The sequence below is a fragment of the Rhyacophila brunnea genome, unplaced genomic scaffold (genome assembly GCF_057557595.1).
Source record: "Rhyacophila brunnea isolate RB1 unplaced genomic scaffold, BYU_Rbru_1.0 scaffold_14, whole genome shotgun sequence".
Lineage (NCBI taxonomy): Eukaryota > Metazoa > Arthropoda > Insecta > Trichoptera > Rhyacophilidae > Rhyacophila > Rhyacophila brunnea.
In genome coordinates this window covers 31,865,845-31,879,408 of record NW_028232796.1, presented here as the reverse complement: position 1 = coordinate 31,879,408, position 13,564 = coordinate 31,865,845, and the positions used below count along the sequence as shown (strand labels likewise).

The window sequence follows — 13,564 nt, the reverse complement described above, 5'->3', positions numbered from 1 at the left end:
AGTCGGAAAATTAGTTAAAAAATGATTGCAAGATTTGTACTGGATAAGCAACCACCAAACAAACAAGAATACGAGCTAATAAAAATGTTGTGTGTAATATGTCTTCACAATATTTTTTTGTTAATTCACCTACCTACATGGAAACAAACCAATTGAATTTTGTATCCTATCTTAAAAATTCGTAAAACAACGTCCATCTAACCTCACCTCAAGTGAGTGGAATATATCAATATCCGAAGCGATTTGATTGACCACAATTATTGCCCTCATAATTGGCACTACCAATAATAGCAGGTCAGTTCTTCAGCTTGGGAGAACAAACAACGGATGATCCAGATTTATAAGATAATTATCAGGGTCACACAAGTCAATACTAACAAGAATGGGAGAGTTTCTATTTTTACAACGCGTGTAAGTCGGAAAAAAATGTGAATAAATATAGATCTTTATAATTACTTATTATTAGAATAATTTTAAATTAAATTTGTAAATCAATTTTACATTTTAAATTATAATACCCGTACAAAAGACTGTGGTCAAACACCCGCTGGAAAATGTGAACAAAAAGTTGCTTTATTTTAGTTGATCAATAAAAATCTATTTTTCTTTAATATTTACGGTTTTTTTATAATTTTTGTTTGTTTGTTAACATCTTGAATTTGTTATTAGTAAAGTTCACTATATGTAAATAAACAAAGTTTAATTTGAAAATAATATAATATATAACTCACCTTTCTTGAATTCTCCTTCAGAGCATAATAGTCCCATGAATAGTTGAGCGCTGGCCATTTGTTTTTCGGCCATTAATCTCGACTCTGTACTGAGGCATTCTTTGTTCCACGACTCCACACACTCCATCCCTTTTTTGTAAGCCCTGAAAAAAGAGATAGATTGATTAGTTTGGCTAGTGATTTAACTATTTTACTGTTGCAATGGATTGTTATTTCAGTTGTGTGGGTCCTTACAGACATTTTACTCATGTGTAATGTATTACTTTCTTACCAAGCATTTTTGTATGCAAAATTGTATATAATTTAATATAATTTTACACAGTTACTATCGATAATAATTGTGTAATAATTAAAATCATCAATATTAAAAAAATAGCAGTTTCAATGCAGGCAAAAAGTGACTTTTGTACGAAGGTAGACTGTGAGGATCATAATGCCTACGTCGGTACTTCTCAGTCAAACTTACAAGACCGCACACTAATGTCAACATAGAATAATATCGCAAAATTAAGAAAATAAATATATTATTATGTAGTGTTAGTATGTTTCTTAAAATTTAATTAAACTCTAAATAAAAACCATAAGAGGTAAATTATAATTAATTTTTTTATAACATCTAAAATTGAATATATTTAAACGACTTTGGAAAAACTTTTTGAAATAAAGTTAGGCTAATAATAAAAAGCTTTCAATCTCTAGTACAATTCCTTTTCTTTAAATTTTCCATTGGGTTGTTATATAAAGTTTGACAAAAAAAAAATCTGACTTGACTGTATGTATCCAATTGTATTATTAAATTTAACCTTTTTTCTGATATTGGGACACATATTATATGAAGCAATCATACCACTAAGCAACACAAAGGTGACACGGTTTAATATGTATGTGTTGTTGTCAAAACAAAACAATGATGCGGAGGCAATTGTCAGCATTTCCTCAACCATAACTATATCAGTAGGGTCTATTATGATTTGTCTAATTGCGAAAATGTCTCTTGTAATGTATGAAATGCATTTTCATATAAATGGCAAGGACAATCTACTTATCTCCCATGATTCCTCACTCCACTGGAGTCTCTTGGTTATATTATCATATCGGTAAATTGCCAGTCAATTCAATAATCAAGTAAAAATCAATTGATTAAAAAAAATCGACATGATATCATCATCTCCATATATATATATAAAGAGATATGTTTAATTGGATACGTATAACATTGGACGGTGTCAACAGAGATGCAAGAGCGGCTTTCAGGATAAACACATGTAGGACACTGGCCATGGATTGGCGGAAATAGAGGAAGTTCTCTAAAGAGGCTAGGACCAACCCTGGATTGTTGGGCCACTTATGATGATGATATCCATGTGCAAGGTCAAACAAGATGGTGTATGACTGACTTTAAGACAGCTTCTGACTCGTACGCTGTCAGTCAGTTATACACGAACAATTTATTTTTGTGTTATATTGAATGCGTGGTTTGTTTTCGTTAAACAAATAAAGCGGGTAACTGGACACATGCCTACACCCAACTATTATTTATTTCATTGATTTTTGTAAAATTCTAATCAAATTCACATACCGATGGTCTAATGTTAATACCCCGTATCTGACCCATATAACGAAAATGACTTTTGAAAAACAACAAAAATACTGCATATCGACTGCGAAATTTCCGTATCTGTTGTTATTTTAACAAAAACTGAACAGTCATTTTAGTAATCGCCCGTATCTTGCCTCTAAGCTGTCAAGTGTGTTGCATGACATGTGTTGAATTCAGTTTCAAAATGTCACCTTAGAAATATTTAAAAGGTAAAACAACAAGAAGTATAACAAATTTGGATGTTAAATTTGGCTTATTAATAATATATCACATTTTATTGGATGTTATCATTATATTAGGCGTTATGTGGTTTACTTTATCACTTTTTACGTAATGGGTTATTGGCATGCTATGTAGTAAAGTCTCAATTACATTGAGCTTCTTTACGAGCTGTGTGTTGGCGAATTTATAATCTGCCTGTAAAGTCGCCCAGTGTAATCATCGAGCAAGCTAACATGTTCGATGATTACACTGGGCAACTTTACAGGCAGATTATAAATTCGCCAACAAACAGCTCGTAAAGAAGCTTAATGTAATTGAGGCTTTACATGTGTAAACTAATAACAGACATAATATACGGGATATTAAATATTTAGTTTTTTTAGATTCCTGCACAATTTGTAAAAAAATCACTTACGAGATATTAACATTAGACCAATCAATTTTTTGATATTTTATATCTTTTTTTCTGTATTTTACGCGGAAGAAATTGGGCTCTCTATATTAGTTAACTATATTAGTAGCTTGTTAATAAAAATTAGTAATACTCATAGAAAATTAGACCTACGTATTTGGATTTGAATCGGTATGCAATAAAAAAAGTCTAAATCTTCTAATATATAAAAATTAATATTTGTGTGTTTGTTTGTTCGTATTTAATGCGCAGCCATACCGTTCATCCGATTGCGATAAAACTTTGTAAACTTATTGCTTGCACTTGCGGGAAGAGTATAGGCTATACTAATATATAAAAATGAATGTCTGTCTGTCTGTGTGTCTGTCCCGTATGCGTTCCTATACCATTCATCCGATTGCAATGAAATTTTGGTAAGTGGTTGTATGCATACTCATAAAGGTTTCTGAATTAGAAAAATCATCATCTTCTTCTTCTTCTTCATTCTATCTTCTTTTATTCGTATGGTTCCTATACCATTCATCCGATTGCAATGAAATTTTGGCAAGTGGTTGTATGCATACCCATGAAGGTTTCTAAATTAGAAAAATCATCATCTTCTTCTTCTTCTTCATTCTATCTTCTTTTATTCGTATGGTCCCTATACCATTCATCCGATTGCGATGAAACCTTCATCAGTTGTTGTGGTAACACCCGCAATGGTTTTTGAATTAGTACAACCATCTTCTTCTTCTTCTTCTTCTTCTATTCTATATTCTTCTATTCTATATTCTTCTATTCGTATGCGTTCCTATTCCATTCATCCGATTGCAATAAAATTTTCGTCAGTAATTGTGCCAACACCCGCAAAGGTTTCTGAATTAGTACAACTACCTTCTTCTTCTTCTTCATTCTATCTTCTTTTATTCGTATGGTCCCTATACCATTCATCCGATTGCAATGAAACCTTCATCAGTTGTTGTGGTAACACCCGCAATAGTTTTTTAATAAGTACAACCATCTTCTTCTTCTTCTTTTTCTTCTATTCTATATTCTTCTATTCGTATGCGTTCCTATTCCATTCATCCGATTGCAATAAAATTTTCGTTAGTAATTGTGCCTACACCCGCAAAGGTTTCTGAATTAGTACAACCATCTTCTTCTTCTTCTTCTTCATTCTATCTTCTTTTATTCGTATGGTCCCTATACCATTTATCCGATTGCGATGAAACCTTCGTCAGTTGTTGTGGTAACACCCGCAATGGTTTTTGAATTAGTACAACTATCTTCTTCTTCTTCTTCTTCTATTCTATATTCTTCTATTCGTATGCGTTTATATTCCATTCATCCGATTGCAACAAATTTTTCGTCAGTAATTGTGCCAACACCCGCGAAGGTTTCTGAATTGGTACAACCATCTTCTTCTTCTATTCTATCTTCTATTCGTATGCGTTCCTATACCATTCATCCGATTGCAATGAAATTTTGATCAACTGTTGTGCTCACGCCGCAAAGGTCTCTGAATTGTTACAACTATTTTCTTTTTTCTTCTATTCTATCTTCTTCTATTTGTATGCGTTCTTATACCATTCATCCGATTGCGATGAAATTTTGACCAGTTGTGAGCACGCCCGCGAAGAGTTCTGAATTAGTACAACCATCTTCTTCTTCTTCTATTCGTATGCGTTCCTATACCATTCATCCGATTGCAATGAAACTTTGGTGAGTTGTCGTGCGCACGCCTGCGAAGGTTTCTGAATTAGTACAACCATCATCTTCTTCTTCTATTCGAATGCGTACCTACACCATTCATCCGATTGCAATGAAACTTTGGTGAGTTGTCGTGCGCATGCCCACGAAGATTTCTGAATTAGAAAATCATCTTCTACTTCTATTTGTATGCGTTCCTATACCATTAATCCGATTGCAATGAAACTTTGGTGAGTTGTCATGCGCATGCCCACGAAGGTTTCTGAATTAGAAAATCATCTTCTTCTACTATTCGTATGCGTTCCTATACCATTCATCCGATTGCGATGAAACTTTTGTCAGTTGTGTGCGGTTTCTAAATTATTATTATATAACATACAAAGTTTGTTGTTTGTTTGTTCCATCCAATTTTGATTTTTTTTTTACTACATATTTATAACATTAATAACGTTTTCATATTTTGGATTCGATTTTAATTTAGTGTTCTTATGTTTGACCTTTACTCCTATTATAATTATTTTCATATTGCCATATTGTATAACACAGATATTTTAATATTAAAGAAATAATTACCTCTTATTATTTTTCAAATATCTAAGATAAATATAACCACGAAGCGACCCCGTGCGAAGCCGGGTACTTCAGCTAGTATAATATAAAAATACTCCCTCATTCGTGCTTATAAAAATATTATATAATCTACTTAAGAAATTTAAACAAGGTCTAATGGAAAGTACTTTGCAAATCGTTTTTGATGAGAAGGTAATTGGAATTAAAAACGACTACCTATTGGCTCAATATACGATAAGTAAATTATTAATTCCATAAAAGTACTTAATAATATTTTTACATGACATAATTTCATTTAATATCACTTAGTATTCATTAGAAAATAATAATCCCGACAAGCCCGATTATTGAATAAAAATACACGCGCCTGCGATAAACGAGTAGTAACATAATATTGCGCTTATTGATTATGTGTAATAATTAAAATAAAATACAATATTAATTACTAATTCTACTTCAATTTTGAATCAACTTCGTCCGTTTCAAACAGACATTGTCAACTAGTCGACTAGTCAACAATTATGAAGTCCTGGATCTTGTGTTCGAATTCCGGTTCTGAAACTTTAATTACTTTTATTCCCAGAGCATGAATCTAATGGGTTGCCCAAGTCACAAAGAAATATGGTATAGGGAGATCCATTCCGAAAAAAAATGTAAGAATTTATTGTGTATTCATTTTTATTGCTACGGGAGGCGAGGAAGGGACAAAATCTAGACTATGATACTGACTTCCGTACTTATTCCGCCAATTACGTATAGCTTCTAATTGCTTGTATGTTTCCGGAGACATTCATCATACCCAAACACTCCGCATTTTAAGTCTTGCAATGAAAACCTAGCTTAAATGTATGCAGGGCTACTCAACTATCAGTTACTGTGACCCATGGCATACACAAATTGCTATCGAGTACGCGTGGCCTAACAACGGGCATAATTATAAGGATCATTAACATACATTTATATCGTCTGCACTATCTTCGCCGCACCAGAATATTAAAAGCTAATATTGAATTATTTAGATGGTTGTACCGACTCATGAGTGTTGTGGGTCTTCCAATGACACGAACCTTGCATTTCGTATAATGCCAAAAGAAATGAGGCCAACCCGTTGAGAATACACTTTGATAACCAGATTAGTCCGGTTAATGGTAATGTCCAAAAAATAACCACGTAATGACCAAAATCCCTTACAGCCTTCCTCTAGACGTCTAAAGCAAGTGGCTAATGCCTATTTATTATTAAAAAATCGGTTTGTGTACTTATGTACGTGCGTTAAAAGTTATAGTTGTTTGGCATAACAAAACAAAAACAAAAAATGTGATGAACTAGATTCTTTGACTAGCTCTTAACTATCTTGTTAAATTACACACTCAAGAAATAGGACCGCTTATTGGCACGCCGTTGGTTTATTTCTATATACTTTAACTTATATTACTAACTGACGTTTAATCGTTTGTTTACGTAAGGAATTGCAAATGGTCGACAATAATAAATTCGCTGCCTAGGCAACGGAACAATTCTTAACTGTAATATATACAGTATAATAGACACGATTGCAGTATCATACTGTGGCGTAAAGGTAGTGCGTTCGGCTGATAACCGAACAATCGGTGGTTCGAATTCAATCGAGTGCGTTTTTTTCTGTCAAAAAATAAATAATGTGTTACATGTCACACTCACAAAAACACAATATGATTTGTTTTCCCAAATGCGCCTAAATAAGTATAACTTCAAAAATATCTGTCTCGAAATCAATCTGACGTCTGATTGTAGAGCCCAATATAAAAATAAACAAATAGTTACAATAAAAACATAATATAGAGTGAAATCTTTGAAAGTGTTCTACGAGTCAATTGACACGTGAAATAGGAAGAATTACTCAAGTCTGTCTGTCTGAGTGATTGGTAAATCGGTCGTAAGTAATAATTTCAATAGAAAAATCAATTTTGAAAATGCGATGTCCTTGTCAGTTTCATTTTTTACGATAACATTATGCTATTCTACAGAAAGCTCCTGCGAATGAATATAATTATATATTTATATGAAAATATAAAAAAAACCCATTCTTTATATTCACTTAGCGTAAACATGTAAAGATTTTTTGTTCAGCAAAAAGATTACAGGCATTCATAATATCATATCATGTAGGTACTATTTGTTATTGGAAACCTAGTCGAGATCGAAAAAAAAACCATAAGTATATTATTATGTTTAGCTTTTAACATTAATTTATAGATGTTGTAACGAACTATTTGAGAACCCTGTTCTACCTTTTGCGGAAATATGAAGGAATAAAAAAAGATATTATTTTGGTCAATTCCATGAAATTTTTACTCAAACAAATATATCTATATTTTATTTTGATCATGAAAAACAATTATAATCATACTAATATTGCAATACTTTAACTTAAATAAATACTACATACATTTTTGCGATTAATTTTTATGATTTTTTCAGATAAGTATATATCTGAGGTGTTTCCGAATTAATATTCATTAAAATAATTTTCCTATTTTTAAATATTTCGTTTTTCACTGCATAGTGTGCTTACCACATACATACCATACAATTTTTATAATATTATGTAGTTATAAATCGTCTTTAAAAGAAGATAATCAATCCTAATCAAAGTATAAAATAACGTATCATTGATAAAAATATGTTAAGAAAAGATTGAACCGAGGTAGAATCGTAAGATCTCTGGGGTACAACTGAGTAATTAGAAAAAAAACGTCCATCATGCGTCTAACGTATTCGTTATATAATGCTATATTAAAAGATATTAGAAAACTAGGACTAAATAAATTTATTTGGCTTACAAACCTTCCTACTCGACTTAATTTTATTAAAAAGATTTGGGAGTATACCCAATAAAACCTTTCGGAATTATCTGTATATTTTATGTCCCTCTTAAGCGTCAATTACATTGAGCTTCTTTACGAGCTGTTTGTTGGCTAATTTAAAATCGGGCGATTCAGCTACTGCGATTTGATGATTACACACAAAACTTTCCATTCGCTAAGAAGCCACAAGCCGGCGAATATTTTGACAGAACGTAGTTCGTTTTTTTACCGGGAGGTTGCTACTGCACTCTACTGCGCAGACGCAGTAGGCCCACACGCCGGCGTGTAGCGTGTAAAGTTGACCGCCTTTCAACATTTCTCGGTAGAGTGTTTACAACCTGCTTGTTAGCTTGTTCGATGATTACATTGGGCGACTTTCAGGCAGATTATAAATTTGCCAACAAACAGCTCGTAAAGAAGCTCAATGTAATTGACGCTTTAGCAATTCATTTCGAAAAATCGATATTATGTACTCCATATTATTGAAAGATTCCTCATCCAGCTTTTTTATTTAGATAGTTTGGTTAAGTGCAATAATTTTAAAAAAATCTGGATAATTTATCTCATACTAGCTGACCCGGCAAACTTCGTACCGCCTCAGAATCAATAATCTTGTGTTAACTTATTAGCTGAATTAAATTCAGTTTTTTATTAAGTTAAAATGAATACTCAAAATGAATAAGTTCAATAAATGTGCAAAAATCAAATCAAAATGAAAAGTATTTTAATTATATTGAACTGCACACACACGATGACCGCGTGGATTAAGCACCGGTCTATAGTGTCGAGGGTCCCATGTTCGAATCCTGGGTCTGGTAAGTTCACATATTGTAATTCAATTTCAATTCAATGATTACTACCGAGCCAACCTTCAGTCGTAAATTGTGCGGTGGCAAGCCAAGCAGATCCAATGAGTTCAGTTGGATAGTTGGTTGCTTCGTCTTCGTTTGTTACACATACGTTAAAGTGCCCACCACCACCCGTCATATATGCACAACCGTGGATATGCACGGCCGCTTTCTATGACGCTTTAAACGTGTCTGAAAGAAGTGATTTTAAGTGCTCATTCCGTCCCGAGACGGAGCCGCACGGGACTGATGCTGCAACCATGCACCGTAGTGCTGAAAGAAGAAAGTTAAGAAAGAAAATGTTTGTTTTTGGACTGGCTCTGCTGTCCGCTGACGTTAAGCGCTTTGTGTACCCGCATACTGAGTGTCACGAATTGAAATGGATGAGTCTACAGAAGAGTCGGGACTATCCCGCTCCCCATACGACGCTGCAAATTTCTCAAATGCCGCAAAGTTGGCCTCGGTTGTTACCAGATCTCCATGACCAATTGGGCCCGTGTGAGGACGGACCCTGGCAAACAGCTCTGCTCGTTCGAATTCCATAAGCGGGCAATCCCAGAGGATGTGTTCAACATCTTGGTGGTCATGCCCGCAGGTACAACCCGGCCCATGTCGATAGATTTGACGGAATGCAGTGGACCAACGATTTGATTTTGAATTGTGAAGTTTAAGTGATCCACATCTTTGTTCTTTACCGCAAGAATGCTCGTTCACTCAACCAATTGTCATGTTTGTGATTAGCAATGATGTTTGGTAACACTTTGTTGATGAGTTCGTCCTTAGTTGAGAAGAAATTGGAAAAATTCAGCGGAAACGAAATCAATCTGCTCGATTCATCGACAGGAACACGGCCGTTACCGATAGTCAGCAATTGCTTGGAGAAATCTTCGGCAGATGGATCATTTAGCAATGCAACTCGCATGTTTGTCGTCAGATGAAGTGTCTTCACATAGTACCACAGAGTCGATGATTTGAGGCAAGCATTTATTTCATCAGCAGCGGTCGATCTTGGAATGACTGGTAGTGTTTGGCGAAAATCGCCAGATAGTAGAATCATTGTGCCTCCAAAACTTCTTTGAGCGCAGATATTTCATAGTTCGATTGAGTGCTTTCAATGCGCGTTTGTGCGCCATTGTGCATTCATCCCAGGTGATGATTTCACTTGCTAAAAAAACTTTGGCCATGATTGTTGAGTATTTAGCAATGTTGCATGTCGGTTTTTCAGTCGGCAATTTCAACGTTGAATGAGGCGTTCGGCATCCTTCTAACAACGTGGCCGCTATCCCAGAAGAAGCAACTGCTACAGCATTTTCGGATCTCGCACGAACAGTAGCCAAAATCAATGACATGAGGAATATCTTCCCCGTTCCATCGGGCGCGTCGAGGAAAAATAAGCCACCATTTCCATCATCAATTGCCTTCATTAACGTATCGTACACTTCCTTCTGTTGATGGTTCAACAGTGGTACATTCGTTCTAACTGATTGGTTCAATGCATCTCGATCATATTCACGATCACGTTCCAATTCTCGATTGAAAGCGTCGTTCATTCCACGATGTGGCGTTGGCATTCCTAACTTGACTAAAAAACCGCCGCACATGAGGTAACACATGTATTCGATCAAAATCAAAGCCTGGTTATGTATTTCCTCATTCACCTCGAGATCGGGATTCCCTGAACTGACACAAATTCGATGTAAAATGTCTTCTGACATGTCATCCTTTCACTTGTTCCACAGTTCAGGTGGATTCGATGGGAAGCATGTCGAAATAATGATATCAAATAATGTGCGTATCTGACTTGGAGATGCAGAAACAATTGCTTCAGCGATTATCATATCCCAATGAGTATCGTTTCAAGCAAATTGAGCTGTTGACATTAAGCACGAAATGTTGGGCACACTACACCATTGACAGTTAGACATTTCGACTATCATTCTTTCTTTTGTTTGTTTGTTTCTTCTTTATTGTTTCTGTCATGTATCAGAGATGGCGTTGTATACGGATTTAATTTTTTTGTGATTTTCTTTTATTTTTGAATGCGCGAGGTTTTCATCGTTCAAATTCATCGATGTCAGTCAAAAGCCTTTCCATACAAAATGTATGAGAAAATGAATTTTCTTCATAATTTATTTTTTCCGTGATTTATCCAATGTTTTAATAGTTATTCTGCTATTCGGAGCGAAGACAAATCCAACAAATCAAAGATTATAAAAATCGGTCCAGCCGTTCTTGAGTTATAAATGGTGTAACTAACCCGACTTTGTTTTATATATATAGATGGTAGAGATTTTTACAATAATTTAAAGCAAAAAGAAATAATTATAGACATAAATTACTTTAAAACAGTAACTTTATTTGCTATCCCCCAAAATAAATATTTTAAATAAAATATACGTGATAAATTAAACATTTAAAACACGTTTCTATCCTGGAGCGACTTAATTGGTGGGAATCGATAAGAGAACGGAAGTGACTTCGAATGGAAGTGATACAAGATAACTTATGCGTCAATGACATTTAGCTACTTTACGAGCTGCTTGTCGCTTGCTTCGCCCAGTGTCATTATCGAACAAGCTAACAAGCAGATTGTAAAGAAAAGTTGAAAGCCGGTAAACTTTACACGCTACACGCCGGCGTGTGGGCCTACTGCGTCTGCGCAGTAGAGCGTACTAGTTTATCTCCCGGTAAAAAACAAACTACGTTCTGTCAAAATAGTCGCTAGCTTGTTGGTTTTTCAGCGAATGGAAAGTTTTGTGTGTCATTATCACAATCGCAGTAGCTTAATCGCAGGCTTTTAATTCGTCATCAAACAGCTCATTAAGTAACTCAATGTAATTGACGCTACTGACCTAGAATATTGGCTTGCTTAATAAATAACTACATATTATAAGGTATTATTTGCAATGAAAAGTAATTTTGCTACCCAATTTAAGTATCGCAATACCTACTAAGATTTTGTCCGGTTAACCGAGTACAATTACCCGGTTTTCGGTTATTTAAAAACCGCACGGTTACCCGATTTCGGTTTAACCTGGTTTGTAAGCTGTAATCACAAGTTCAGTCTCGCAGCAAGCAATAAATGCATGTTGTTTAAACTAATACAGAGACTTGATGGGTGTGGCAAATGGTTTATACTATGTATAGTAAAATGAATGTTATTATCATCACCACACTACGAAATACCATAGATAGGTTTCCTTTCAAAACTGTCATTCACTTTATATTAAGCATTTAGCCATGTAAATTAAGCGTTTAATTTAACACTCTCATTACTATGATATTACCTTAGGTTACCCAACCCATTAAACTGCAAATATTTTAGGTAATCTGCACTACTTCGTTATCTTCATATTTTAGGTAAGTATTACTAAAATGATCAATATTACACCTATTACAGTGTTATTATTATTAAAATCTATAGTTTTATCAAATAAATATATAATATAATTGATAGATATCAGTCAGACTTCATTTACCTGTCATAAATAATTTTGTAATAGCACCTGTCCTGATCCAGATTTCCCTCGGATTAGCAACGGACACAACATCGAGAACGTCGACAGCTTCAAGTACCTGGGGGTACACATCACGGGAGATGGCATTTTGCAGAAAGAGCTTGCTATCCGAATGGGAATGGCTGGAGCAACATTCAACGCGATGCAGAATGTCTGGGACTTTGTACTCGGTCAAAACCAAATGCCGCCTATTTGACGCTTGCATTCGGACGGTGCTGCTTTACGGTAGCGAATCATGGCATCTTACGAAGGCTCAGAGCAACCGTATACTGAGCTTCGAAAACAGATGTTTGCGACGAATACTGGGTGTGCGGTGGTATGACTTTAGGAGCAACGAGGAGATAAGAGAACGCACCAAGCAGCCTCTCATCGCACTGAAAGTGAAGAGGCGATGTTGGACCTGGCTCGGCCACGTGCTGCGGATGCCAGAAAAGAACTTCAACCTGGCTTGCCTGTTTTTCAAGCCGACCGGATTCCGGTGTCCTGGAAGGCCGCTAAATACAATATACAAAGTGTTTACGGCAGAGCTACGGGATGCTAGTTTGACCTGGAATGAAGCAAGAAGATTGGCGAGTGACAGGGTTTCTTGGAGACGCCGCGTGGTATCCATATGCTCCAGTTAAGGGGCGGATGTGGCCAAAGTAGAAGAAAGAAGAAGAATAATTATTGTAACACATTGCAATTGGAGCGTCGCATTCCATTACGAACAAAAAAGATAGATCTAAAAGTATGCGACACAAAGAGACATAATATTATTGCAGTGAAAACAATATATTATTATTATGCCTCGTATGCTGTTGTAAGAATGTATAGAAATACTAGTATGATCATAATAATTAGGTTTTGAAGCCTTTTTGATTTACAAATAAAATAAATAGCAATAATTATTAATGATGATAGAAAATTATTAAACTTATTTATGTTGCGTTTCCAAACTAAGAATTTTCTCTTTACTTACTTACCGTAATATCGTTAATCTCGTATGATAACCCAAAGTGACATCACTGGAATGGAGTGAATTTATTATCATTAAAGGTGGAAGGTAAATACAATGATAATTTTTGTGTAGACAACTTTAAACATTATATTTATCCATCTGTGGAGGTCATGATGTTGTGGATGAAAAAA

At 34.9% G+C, this 13,564-nt stretch overlaps 1 protein-coding gene across 1 annotated transcript in view; it reads right to left on the bottom strand.

Annotated features, from left to right (window-relative positions):
* Nucleotides 1–13,564, bottom strand: part of LOC147075864 (uncharacterized) — a 125,155-nt gene that overhangs the window by 49,223 nt on the left and 62,368 nt on the right. Inside the window, exon 4 of the mRNA XM_085942017.1 lies at nt 732–874. Within this exon, the coding sequence (XP_085798143.1) occupies nt 732–874 (143 nt within the window). The remainder of the gene's footprint in view (nt 1–731; nt 875–13,564) is intronic.